Raw genomic sequence first — 13,164 nt, forward strand, 5'->3', positions numbered from 1 at the left:
GGAATATGTATACCTGCACCATGGTGTTAAACTGCACAGTGTATCTCCGCCGTCCAGCTGTGAAGCGGACACTGCTCTCTCCAGCCCTCCATGCTGAATCAATGGTACTGTTGTTGGAAGCACTGTAGCTGCACCAACGGCCTGAGCGGTCATCAAACCATCGCCAGTTATTCCCATTTGGCTGCAAATACTAGAAGGCAACCAAGACAAATTGTTCATAACTGTACAAGAGAGATGTAGCAGAATAACACAAATACCCTCCAACAAAGTTTATGCAAGAAATCTTGATATAAATTTAAAAACAAACAAACTCAACAACTTAAATCAGTATTTGTGGATAAAGGTTTGTACAGGATTACATACATGTTGTCCAATTCCTATACACTCATTACCTGTAAAAATACCTTTGTGTATAGTTATAGCTAATTCTACACAAGACTCTAATAAAGAAATCCAAGAGTAATCAATATGTATACAAGCAAAATGCTGCTCTTCCCCCCACCCTTACCCTCATATATACTCATTTTTATTGCTGTGCCAAGGCTGATCTTTTCATTTTTTACTTCACTACTATAATTTGTAGCTGTGTTTTTTACATTTTGTTTTGGCTTTGTGTTGTTGTTGTTTTTTTTTTTACCTTGTTCATTTGTTCCCGGCGCTTTGAAGAGACTGCCATCTTTTCATAGAAATCAATGATCAACAGCACTGGTGTGATCCATCTGCAGAAAAAAGTCATCACAAAAACATATCAGCGCTATGATGATGAAAAGCTGGTGTCATATTTGCAAGTGATAAGATCTTTGTAGGGGTGTGCAAAACTCACTTCGGTGTCTGGATGTCTTTGTGTTCTTTAGCTGCTTGCAGACAAGGCTGCACAACCTCGAGCAGCTTTATGAGCAAATCAAGAATTCCACTGTTCTCAATCACTCTGGCACCCAGCAGCTTTAGTTCCTACAGAAAACGAAAACAAGTAATTCCATGAGATGCATAGGTAATCAGCGACACTTCATTTGTCTACTCAAACCCTTATAAGATTTCAACATTACTGTTCAGACTCATCTTAAGGTGTACAAAGGACTTAAGGACACTGTGCATACCCTTCCCTGGTTCACTTCAGATGAACTGGGGCACAGTGTGCATGTTGCATGATTTGTAGCCGCACCAAAGCGTGAAACTGTAATGCTTCCTCTATGACAAATTGCTGTTTGTATGTGGCGCTATAAAAAGGTACATGAGAGGACAATGTGTCATGTCTTCCAAAATATGCCTCGATTTGATGTAGAGAAAAAAAATTCATGAATTCATCAAACTCTTTGTGCTTTTCAACAATCACTGTGCATGAAGTACAGAGAGTGAGAGGATGAGGAAAAATGAGTCTGAACTCTCAGACATAGTGAAGCACACTATAAAAACAATCTTGCCTAGTCTCAGAACTTCCTCCTAATCTATTTAAACAAAAGAAAGAAAGAAAAACGTGTACATAAATGCCGCCGCAACTTAGTACTTGGTAAAAACACTTTTGTAACATGGACAGCCCCCCAAAAGAACAAAAACAAAATAATATTCTTGGAACGGTCCTATAACCTCGGCCCACGTTCCTTTTCCAAGTGTCTCTTATTCCTGGAAGCATTGCACAAGCACAACCGTTTTGTCTCTAAAAATCCTCCCTAAAAACATCATTCCCAAAGCATAATGATGCACTCAATCTGTGTCACTGTAAGGATAGTATTATGGGGTTTTTTTTGTGGAATGGTATTACCTAAGATTACATTATCTATGTTTTGTTTCACTTTAATGAAGTGTGATTCATAAACACAAAATCTGAAATGTGGCAAGAGTTCAATCTTTATGTTGTGTGAAAGACGAATTTGCTGGCATTTGCCTTTCATTGAGGAGTCATGCCCGTGTGACTACTATACCATAAAGGCTTTAATGGTGGAATGCTCTAACCAATGGTTGTCATCCAATACATTTTTCATCCATATTCATTCATAAAGGAACTTTGGATTAATATTCAGTGGCCACTGGGGCTTGGGTTGTTTTTGGTAGTGGTGGTTGCTTCCTTCATTTAAAAATGAATGAGCCTACTGTGCCTTAGGATAATTAAATACTGCAAAAATGTATTTCTATCCTTGCCCAGATCTGTGCCTAGAGATAATCTAATCTTGCAGGTCTCTCAACGTAATGGATTGCTTTTCACTTACATAAACCATTAAACTGAGGTTTTCCATAACAAGGTGTGCCTTTTCCAATTCTGTCCAATGAATTCACTTAGGCGCACGTCTTCTTCAATCCAGTTTAAGAAATACTTAAAGACCATATGGTGTTAAAGTGTAAAAATGCTTCTGTAATTGGAATTTCTGCCATTTTCAAATAAAACATTTGTAGCAAAGAATTGATTAAGGAGTCTGTAATAATCCAAAATGTAGAAACCTTAAGCGGGCCTAACACTTTTCAAATGCACTGTATGGATAAACATTCTATGACAAGAACCTAAAATTCTGGTACCTCAAAGAGCAGCGTGAGCAGCAGAATTCGTGTTGCCAGCTTGGAGGCCTGGGGCAGTGTGGCCATCTGCCTGGTCCACTCAGACACCGTCTTTGTGTCACTGGTAGTCAGCGGCTCAGCTGCTTTGATCAGCACGTCTGCTGCCTCCCACACCTACACACAACATGTCAACAATCAGGCTTATACAAGTGTACAAATGGCTATTGTTAGGGTCACTATGATGCTTAACTTTTCTTTTTTAAAAGAAGTGACGACAATCACATCTTTCAAATGTACAGAGGTGCTTATGAACTGCATTACTGCCTTACCTGCATTCAAAATGTACTAACAACATTCCACCTGAGAAGGTTCAAAGTAAGAGACTTGCCTACCTTTTTCAAGTCCATGAAAAACCTGCATTTTAAATTTAAATAAACTTGTAGAGCAGGCTACAGTATTAACATCTACTGACCTGTTGGACAACTTGGCCAAGGATGAGATCCCTGTATTCAGGGCCACTTCTCTTTATGGCAGTCATTAGCAGGTCGCACAGTCGGTAGACTGTGTCAGGTAGCTCATCCAAAAGATGGAAGCAGCCAGGCAGCATGGTGTCAGTGAAGGCATGTAGCTCCTGGGGGTCCAGTGGCTCAGCCTCCATGAAGCGCTCCAAGCATCGTGCCTCCTCCTCTTCTGCCCGTTCCCTGGCTCTTCTGTCCTCCTCCTCTCGCCGTCGTGCTGCTTCCTAAAGGAGACACACCAACGATCAACAGTTATTTAGCTAAACAGTAAACTAATCCTTCATTCAGTTTCAATGAACAAAAAATGTTTTACACTAGGCAAGGCAAGGCAAGTTTATTTGTATAGCACAATTCAACAACAAGGTGATTCAAAGTGCTTTACAGAGACATTAGAAACAAAAACAAATAAAAAGCACTACGCTTTTTTCTCGAAAAAAGAAACACACCTCAGGAGAGTCGGAGCGCTGCTCCATGCTAACCTCTTGCCCGAGTGACATGGCAATTGCTCTCATCATCTGGTCTTCTTCGGACATAGTTAGATCCTAGATGGAATAAGAGCAACAATGTTAGCTACCCAAGTCTCTCTCAAACATTGTAAAGGACTAAAGTACTGTGTGTGTGTTTTTGTGTATAAAGCTTACTCTTACTGCTCCACCAAGAAGTGGAGGAGGGTGTGTAAGGAGGTACTCGGTGGCCTGCTCCATGGTGCTGGTGTTCAGTAGAGCCTCCATGGCATGTTCTCTTGAGAAACCCATATCCATCAGCTGGAACACCACACCACAGAAAGACAGAGAGAGATGAGGTTGTGAAAAAAGAAACTATAAAAGGACGTTACATAACAATGTCACATAAGTGAGTGATAGCAAACTAGTTTGCATGCTGAAGGAAAAAAAAAAAGTCATTCTTTCTGAAACATGACAGAGGCCTCTATAAATTCTCTCTCTAATCTCTCTCAAGCCCCCAAACAAACCTTGTCCCAACACTATTATTATAGCACTGAAATTTGTCTCTCAAGTCCTTATTTTTTTCTTCAATATGACTCTTTCCTTCATTTCCTTACTCTCTCCAAGTTGTTTCTCAATTTCTCCCTTTCTCTGGCTGCAGGGTGGTGGTGGTGGTGTTACATTTCCTAAACCCAGAATCATCGGCATCTAGATATAAAATTACGCAGTTAACCTGTACTCTCACATCTACCTGCAGCACTAGCATAACAAGCTAAAAAAAATATTGCTGCTGGAATAATGTTATATAATGGAATAATGTTACATCAGACAACTTATGAAAAACAAACCAAAAAAATATCTGTCACTACAGTGAGAAGTTCCACATATTTTGAGTTGGTAGATTTTTTACACCAAATGCCCTTCCTGAGGCAGTCCCCCAAACTGTGACTAAAATCAGGTGAGAAAGATCAATTTGCCACAGCTTTCCCTACATACCTGTGTTAGCTGAGCCTGGTTAACTTGGGGCTCGCGGCGAGGCGTAGAATTGGTAGAATCATCAGCTGGTCCTCCTGTTGGCCCTCCAGAAGTTGATCCACTCACTGGCGGTGCCTCTCCACTTGATGAAGATGCTCCTGGAGTCGTGCCAGGTCCCAACGAACCGGCAGAGGTTCCCTCATCATCTGGGCGCACTGTTCCCTCCCTCTCTTTTGCCAGGCGCTCCTGAATAACAGGCTCCCCTCTTAGTATGTGGCAGAGAATAGCCAACATGGATTCAGCCATCCTACCCCCATACACCTTCAGTGGCTTCCGATTCCACAGATTGCGAATGCAGCTGAATGCAGCCTTTATGAAAGAGAAACTGTGTTACAATAATAAAACACCAACAGAATCCTTAGATTAATACAAACAAAAAAAACTACCATATTTAAAGCCTACAAAAAAATTAATACAGTATAAAGAATTTCTAGGGGGCATGAAGATCATGGACATTTGTTGCAATCCTTTTTCATTTTTCTCTGCACAGTACTAAAAATGCAGAAATACAACTGAGCAACTGTTTTTGAAAACACAGGGATAAATGCTCATCTCTTTCATCTTTTCAAAAGACAAAATCTCTTAGAAATCACTTAGAAATTGGTTATTTTAGTTAATACTGACCTTCTGGGTGACAATAAGGAACCTTAGGGCACTGAACTGTGGCATGGTGGGTGTAACTCCAGGCATTTTAGCTGGCAAGGAATGGGGTGAGTCCAGCACAGTGCTTGGATTCACCATCTTCTCCACCAGCATTAACCAGGCATCCAGGAACTCCCCTGTCCCATCTGGTAGATCAGCATGCTCCAGACCCTCAGATACAGGTACCTTCCCTCCCATTGACAGTGCCCAGTTAAATGTCCTGTTAAAAAAAACAAAACTCAACCAATTAAACTAAGTAAATGTCAAAATAATATTTTTGGGGGATGGGCAAAAAAATGATGTCTGTAATTATTGAAAAAATGAAACATGAGTGACAGTGGTATATTGGTTAGCACCATCACCTGACAGCAAAGTTTTGGATTCAAATTCATTGGCCATCTAAGGCCTTTCTACATAAACTTGCATGTTCTCCCTGTACGTGTGTCGGTTCTCTCTGGGTACACTGGCTTCCTCCCATAGTCCAAAGACATGGACGTTAGGTTAACTGGCGATACTGAACTGGCTGTAGCTGTGAATATAAGTGTGAATGAGTGTCTGTTTCTCCATTAGCCCTGTGATAGAGTGCTTAACTGTCCACAGTGCATTCTGCCTCACGCATTACGACAACTGATTCAGCCCCCTGTAACCCTAAATTGGACAAGCGGTTAAGAAAAATGGATGTGGGGATAGATCACGAAACTAGGATTTCATTTTAATGAAAGTGTATGGTCTTAATTGAAGTAAAGCTTTATCTGCATAATTAGCGATCAGGTCAGTGAGAAGGAGTGTCAAGTAGAACGTAAAGTAGCAGAGGCAAATGCCTTTAGAAAGTTTCAAAAAAATGAATGCACAATTTTAGAAGAAAACCTGCGTCACAAATGGCGGGAGACAACCATTTATTTCAAGAATTCTATGAGAATTGTCAAAAACACTTGTGTGTCTAGTCTCCCCATTTCCAGCACAGTACATAAAAACAAAGATGGCAGAGAGCAGTCATATCAAGCATACCAAGTCCAAAAGTAAGATGAATTTCTGAGTTGTATGTTGTCTGCTTGGCAAACTCTACCAAAGTCACACCATTTGAGTTTGAGTATATGCCCATATGAATAAAGGCCTGGTGGCTGCTAGCTGCAGCTACGCAGTGGTCTTTTAACACACAAAAGTCACCCACTTCCATAAACAGCAGTCCTACAAACAACGAGGTACTCGTGTTCTTTAAAGTAAAGGCCCCGACTTGTGGCAAGAATTTCACTGCATGTTAAAATAAGCTTCTCATCACAAACAACATAACATTTCTATTTTTGCCCATAATTGTGCTCTACAACTTGATTGCACCATACAATATGACTCACTCAAATAAGGCATCATGTCCTCCAGAGCAAAAGAACTTTTGCAGCATAAGGTGGTAAGGGTACTTCCTTTCATCAAACAACATAGGAGATGTGAAACCCACTGAGCAGATGAAAAAAGTCAACCTGCCAGGGAAAGAAAAAATATATATTGTTCAATATCATTGCTTGTGATAAGCACATAATAGCAAAAGAGGTGGCAGTGCCAAATTCCTCTTACCTAAAGCGAGGGGTGGGTGTGTAGGGTGGAGGCTGCCAACTTAGACCCTTGGTGAGCAGCTTGGTGAGAGCAGAAGCAGTGGCCCTGGCAGCAGGTGTTGGGGTAGTGCCTGTACTTGTGGCATGGTGGGAGCGACGTTGGCGCACTGGGGAGCCCACGCACAGTTTTACTAGCAAGCCAAAGAGCTCGGCCAGAGCCCTACCTAACCGAGATGAAGCTGCAAAGACACACGTGGATAGGTAAGACAAACTTTGACTTTCAAAAAAAAAAAGTGTTAAATATTGTAAGATAAAAGGAAAAAATAAAAAAAAATTACAGACACAAAAATATAATATGTGTGCCTTGGACATACTCCTACCAGAGAGTAAGGGCTTAATTTGTTTGATGCGGGTGGCCATAGCTGGAGTAAGTTTGGACTTGGTCTTTGGGTCTGCTGCAGAGGGTTCATCTGTCTCCATGGGAGCCAAGGTATCCCCATCTAGACCCATGCCTTCTAATAGACCACCAGCAGAGGAATCCACAGACACTGCCTCTGATTCTGCTGGATGAATGTGGACAAGTATGTATTTGTTAAAGGGTGCTCCAAGGACATCCTAGTTTTTAATGAACAAGTTTAAATGGTTACATTACCAGTTCTCCTAGAGCCAGAGGCTGAAGATGCTGTCGTGTTGCCAGATGGCTTTTCCTCTTTGGGAACAAGTTTTTGCATGTCGGCCTGGCCAAACTCACATCCTGGAGGCAAACTGTTAAGAAACAAGCAATAGGTTGTTAGGGGTGATAACTACAAAGTTTAGGTAAAGGAGTAAAGGATAAGATTACTCACCTGTTAGGGGTGCAAAGGGACAGTAGCACAGTGCTCTCCCATACCAGAGAGCAGTAGAGCTGGCTGAGCTTGCTGAGAACACTCAGGCCAAGCTGAGAGCCCCACTGGTTTACTGAAATGGCTCTGATTTCACTCTGTTTAGAAGACAACAGAAATATTTAGAGTTGTTGAATCAATTTGGCTCTCACTTGTCAAACAAAGGCTGAGTTTTCATTCATTAGAAAAAGAAAAGTAAATTCTATGTTTTTGAGATCTAACATTTGGATTTCAATGTGTTTCTGTCCTCATAAGGCATCTGCATAGTGGACTGAACAGAAAATAATTAGCTGCATAGGCACTTGCTTCTAATAGTTTTTGGAAATCACAACATGGGTGGAGACCCACCTTCTGAACTGTAGTGTTTTGAGGTCAAGTAGTTTTATTTTCTCTCTCTCTCTCTCTCACTCACACACACACACACACACACACACACACACACACACACAATCTGTGTTTACCTGTCCGACTCTGCAGGTATGGACAAACATGAGGATGTAAGCATGCGCTGCAGTAAGAGCATGTAGAAGGGGTGTTGCCCGAGCTGACAATGTGGCATCTGTGACGTGGCCTGCATTAGCCAGTTCTCTGAGAAGCACAGACCCACCAGGCACCTCAATTGGTCGATGAAGTGGCTCCAGAGATGTCAAAATACTGTCCAGTTGGCACAGGCCCTCTTGGAGTACTTTAGGCTCATGTGAGAGAGTCTAAAGGGAAGGATTGAGTCATTTTCAAATTGCCCACGAACTGCCTATTAAAACAAGTGTACGGAGTGCAACAGCAATGTGCATTCCATGTGTGCCAATTTCTTAAAAAAAAAAAAAAAGAAATAAAAAATAAAGAAACTGGAAATAAATTCCAGTGATCTTTAGGTTATGCTCACCAGTATCGACTTGCAGACACCAGCAACTGCTTGGCAAGCAGCTGAGGTGGGAAAGTCTATGGGCAAGTTGGGCAGGCCCAGAATAGAGACCAGGGGCAGAAGCCCCTTCTGGTTGACAAATTCTTGACAATGGTCATCTGTGGTGTTGTTGCTTAGAATGGATTCCACAAACTTCATCTGGAGAACGTATGCACACCAAATTATGGACTTAAGTGATGAAGGTATCCACTGCTTTAACAGCTTACACCATTTCCCAATTATTACTTAAAATATATTGGACCATAAACCAGACAGTACAACCACTGTGCAAAGACTTACCACATTAAGAATATAATCCATTAGAGGAATGGGTATCCGTTCCTCAGTGCCAACCACCCTGCAAGAATGCACACATGATCAAAACTTCAACCACCAACCGTATATTTGAAATTTTGTCAATTAACCTGGAAAAGTAATTAAAGTCTGTAAAGACAGTTTTTTTCTTTTCTATTGTGTTATGAACTCAGAGTCATACAGTTCAAGTGGCACTGACTGTCTGCTGCTCTCTGCTTCCCCCTGCTGCTGGCTGAATGTGTGAAGGGCCTCCTCTTCCTCTTCATCCTCACTTGAAGCTTCTTCGGCAGCATGGCTGGAGCGTGCTGGTGGAACTGCAACAGTACCATCTGCTTTCTGGATAGATGGTTTCTGGCAGATGTACTCAGGAGCTCGACCTAGGTTGCAGATCTCCTCAAGCAACTGTAACAGCAACTTTGCTTTAGATACCTTGACATGTTCTGTTTCAACACTTGAAATATTTTTAAATCAAATTTGGACTACCTTAATAATGGCAGTAGTAGCATCTGTTTTCAAAGTGGGCTGGTGCCTCATTAGTTCATCCACAGCACTACCCAAGTTGGATGCAGTGTCACCTGAATTAAAACAAACAACATGTTATGCAATGAAATGTGGTTCACAGGCAAAGACAAAAAAACACCAAAGACAAAAAATAAACAACAGGGGAACCTCACCCAAAGGGTCAGAGCTACGCCGTCGTCGCATTGCAGGCAGGTAGTCAGGAGACAAAAGCACTTTGAAGAGTCGCTCAAAGGGCTGGCACTGAACGAAGGAGTGCAAACCTCTCGCATTCAAGCAGAGGGCACTGAACACATTGGGTAGAGAACCCAATACTTCGCGGGTAGCAGGAACCTACAAAAGCGTTTGAAATGTTTTACTGTTTTTCAAGTTAAAGGCCCACTATTAGCCTGTATTTTTTTTTGTAAGAACAGTGGTTGCATACATTGAAATGCTTTCCAGTAATGTTAACCTGTTTATAAAATATATATTATGACTGAATTGTTGTTATAATAGTCAAATTTATAAATCAACACATGTGCAAGTCTGATTCCTGACGTTTGGATAATAGGTAACCATGTTATATCATCCATCCATATCTAAAAACAAAGAAATAATTAATTCTAAGAATCTATTGAGTGTACAAAGACACAGACATCAAAACTGATATTGAACTGCCACAAGTGGTCAAAGACATTAAGAAAAGAAAGAGCTAGAAACTCACATCTTTGATGAGAAGGGCATGCAGCATGACATCAGTCAGACCATTATCCTGCAAAGAGGAGAGCAGAGATGGCTCCTGGAACACAAACACCGTCACCACTTCTGTCGCTAAAAAACAGAAAGACAAAAACAAAAATGGGGGTGGTGGGGAAAGAAATCATAATCCAATAAAATATTAAATTGATAAAAATACAGGGAGTGCAGAATTATTAGGCAAATGAGTATTTTGTCCACATCATCCTCTTCATGCATGTTGTCTTACTCCAAGCTGTATAGGCTCGAAAGCCTACTACCAATTAAGCATATTAGGTGATGTGCATCTCTGTAATGAGAAGAGGTGTGGTCTAATGACATCAACACCCTATATCAGGTGTGCATAATTATTAGGCAACGTCCTTTCCTTTGGCAAAATGGGTCAAAAGAAGGACTTGACAGGCTCAGAAAAGTCAAAAATAGTGAGATATCTTGCAGAGGGATGCAGCAGTCTCAAAATTGCAAAGCTTCTGAAGCGTGATCATCGAACAATCAAGCGTTTCATTCAAAATAGTCAACAGGGTCGCAAGAAGCGTGTGGAAAAACCAAGGCGCAAAATAACTGCCCATGAACTGAGAAAAGTCAAGCGTGCAGCTGCCAAGATGCCACTTGCCACCAGTTTGGCCATATTTCAGAGCTGCAACATCACTGGAGTGCCCAAAAGCACAAGGTGTGCAATACTCAGAGATATGGCCAAGGTAAGAAAGGCTGAAAGACGACCACCACTGAACAAGACACACAAGCTGAAACGTCAAGACTGGGCCAAGAAATATCTCAAGACTGGTTTTTCTAAGGTTTTATGGACTGATGAAATGAGAGTGAGTCTTGATGGGCCAGATGGATGGGCCCGTGGCTGGATTGGTAAAGGGCAGAGAGCTCCAGTCCGACTCAGACGCCAGCAAGGTGGAGGTGGAGTACTGGTTTGGGCTGATATCATCAAAGATGAGCTTGTGGGGCCTTTTCGGGTTGAGGATGGAGTCAAGCTCAACTCCCAGTCCTACTGCCAGTTTCTGGAAGACACCTTCTTCAAGCAGTGGTACAGGAAGAAGTCTGCATCCTTCAAGAAAAACATGATTTTCATGCAGGACAATGCTCCATCACACGCGTCCAAGTACTCCACAGCGTGGCTGGCAAGAAAGGGTATAAAAGAAGAAAAACTAATGACATGGCCTCCTTGTTCACCTGATCTGAACCCCATTGAGAACCTGTGGTCCATCATCAAATGTGAGATTTACAAGGAGGGAAAACAGTACACCTCTCTGAACAGTGTCTGGGAGGCTGTGGTTGCTGCTGCACGCAATGTTGATAGTGAACAGATCAAAACACTGACAGAATCCATGGATGGCAGGCTTTTGAGTGTCCTTGCAAAGAAAGGTGGCTATATTGGTCGCTGATTTGTTTTTGTTTTATTTTTGAATGTCAGAAATGTATATTTGTGAATGTGGAGATGTTATATTGGTTTCACTGGTAAAAATAAATAATTGAAATGGGTATATTTGTGTTTTTTGTTAAGTTGCCTAATAATTATGCACAGTAATAGTCACCTGCACACACAGATATCCCCCTAAAATAGCTAAAACTAAAAACAAACTACCGTATTTTCACGACCATAAGGCGCACTGTGCTAAAAGGCGCAGTCTCAGTTATGTGTGCCCTTACTGTATTTAACACACACATAAGGCGCACTGGACCATAGGGCGCATACAAGTACCGTATGCGTATTTAAAAATAAAGCGGGAGCAAACGTGAATTCGGTACCTTACTCACATTTCTATTGCCGGTAATCGTCGTCATCAACAACACACAAGCATACAAGTGTGCATATTTAAAAATAAAGCAGGAGCAAAACAAAGTTTGGTACTCACATTTTTATCATCAATTAAACCCATCGAAGTCCTCATCCTCTGTGTCTGAATTGAACAGCTGCGCTAAATCTCCATCAAACATGCCAGGTTCACTGTCTTCACCGTCAGAGTCACTTTCCGTGCCGTGCGGCTCCTCGGAAACGATGCCGGCTTTTGCGAAAGCTCGAACAACAGTGCCAGCAGACATGTTAGCCCAAGCATCTACAATCCATTGGCAAATTGTGGCGTAACTCGCCCGGCGCTGCCTTCCACTCTTAGTGAAACTGTGGTCTCCACCGGTCATCCATCGCTCCCAGGCCGCTCGCAGCCTTACTTTGAACGGGCGGTTCACACCGATGTCCAGCGGTTGGAGTTCCTTTGTCAGGCCTCCCGGAATGACAGCAAGCTCACAGTTCATTTGTTTCACTAGTTTTTTCACATCGGCTGTGAGGTGGGCACGCATAGAGTCACAGATCAACAGCGATGGTGATGCGTGGAAAAAACCACCTGGTCTCCTTACATACACCTCCCTCAGCCACTCTTTCATCATTTCCTCATCCATCCAGCCCTTTTCATTTGCCTTAATGATGATTTCTGCTGGAAACTTCTCTTTAGGCAAAGTCTTTCGCTTAAAAATCACCATAGGCGGCAGTTTCTGTCCATTAGCATGGCAGCCAAGCACAACAGTAAAAGAAGACTTTTCATACCCCGTTGTGCGTATCGCTACCGTGCTGGTCCCCTTCTTCTCCACAGTGTGACTCACCGGGATGTCAAAAGTGAGCGGGACCTCGTCCATGTTTGTGATGTGGCTGGGCTGGATGTTTTTGTCGCCGATGTGTTTGCTGCAGTAGGAGCGGAAGATGGCCAGCTTTTCCTTATAATCCGCTGGAAGTTGCTGCGCTATCGTAGGCCTGGTCCGGATGGAAAAATGGCACCGTTTCATAAAACGAAAGCACCAAGACGGACCTCCTTGGAAATGTTCAATGTTCATCTCTTCAGCTAGTGAAACTGCTTTTAGCCGAATGGTGACCGTCGAAACGCTTCTCCCGCTCGCTCTTTGCTCGATGATCCACCGCTCGAGTCTTTCCTCCAACTCGGGCCACCTCGCCTTATGTCCGCGGAAACTCAGCTGCGTTTTCTTGACCTGCCGGAGCTTGTTTTCCAGCTTCCTCCATTTGCGAACCATCGATTCGTTAATCTTAAATTCTCTCGCCGCTGCTCGATTTCCATGTTCCTCCGCGTAGCTGATGGCCTTCAGTTTAAACTGTGCTTCGTAAGCGTGTCTCTTTGCCATTTT

General features: G+C 42.4%; 1 protein-coding gene across 3 annotated transcripts in view; it reads right to left on the reverse strand.

Annotated features, from left to right (window-relative positions):
• huwe1 (HECT, UBA and WWE domain containing E3 ubiquitin protein ligase 1) overlaps positions 1 to 13,164 on the reverse strand; it is a 53,722-nt gene that overhangs the window by 24,582 nt on the left and 15,976 nt on the right. The window contains exons 20-40 of one of the 3 annotated variants that reach the window (XM_085394014.1): positions 9,992 to 10,098; positions 9,444 to 9,621; positions 9,253 to 9,344; positions 8,969 to 9,171; positions 8,755 to 8,812; positions 8,437 to 8,613; positions 8,015 to 8,260; positions 7,518 to 7,651; positions 7,325 to 7,437; positions 7,053 to 7,235; positions 6,695 to 6,911; positions 6,478 to 6,600; positions 5,108 to 5,345; positions 4,445 to 4,792; positions 3,647 to 3,769; positions 3,452 to 3,547; positions 2,960 to 3,229; positions 2,509 to 2,661; positions 824 to 951; positions 638 to 719; positions 14 to 190 (exon numbers count right to left, since the gene is read on the reverse strand). In XM_085394014.1, the coding sequence (XP_085250140.1) occupies positions 14 to 190; positions 638 to 719; positions 824 to 951; positions 2,509 to 2,661; positions 2,960 to 3,229; positions 3,452 to 3,547; positions 3,647 to 3,769; positions 4,445 to 4,792; positions 5,108 to 5,345; positions 6,478 to 6,600; positions 6,695 to 6,911; positions 7,053 to 7,235; positions 7,325 to 7,437; positions 7,518 to 7,651; positions 8,015 to 8,260; positions 8,437 to 8,613; positions 8,755 to 8,812; positions 8,969 to 9,171; positions 9,253 to 9,344; positions 9,444 to 9,621; positions 9,992 to 10,098 (3,446 nt within the window). Of the gene's footprint in view, positions 1 to 13; positions 191 to 637; positions 720 to 823; positions 952 to 2,508; positions 2,662 to 2,959; positions 3,230 to 3,451; positions 3,548 to 3,646; positions 3,770 to 4,444; positions 4,793 to 5,107; positions 5,346 to 6,477; positions 6,601 to 6,694; positions 6,912 to 7,052; positions 7,236 to 7,324; positions 7,438 to 7,517; positions 7,652 to 8,014; positions 8,261 to 8,436; positions 8,614 to 8,754; positions 8,813 to 8,950; positions 9,172 to 9,252; positions 9,345 to 9,443; positions 9,622 to 9,991; positions 10,099 to 13,164 lie in introns of all 3 variants that reach the window. The other 2 variants (XM_085394013.1, XM_085394012.1) reach the window with 2 other exon arrangements.

This window comes from Rhamphochromis longiceps, linkage group LG20, assembly GCF_057381845.1.
Source record: "Rhamphochromis longiceps isolate RC_006_pf linkage group LG20, R_longiceps_female_GT1.1, whole genome shotgun sequence".
In the NCBI taxonomy this organism is placed as follows: domain Eukaryota; kingdom Metazoa; phylum Chordata; class Actinopteri; order Cichliformes; family Cichlidae; genus Rhamphochromis; species Rhamphochromis longiceps.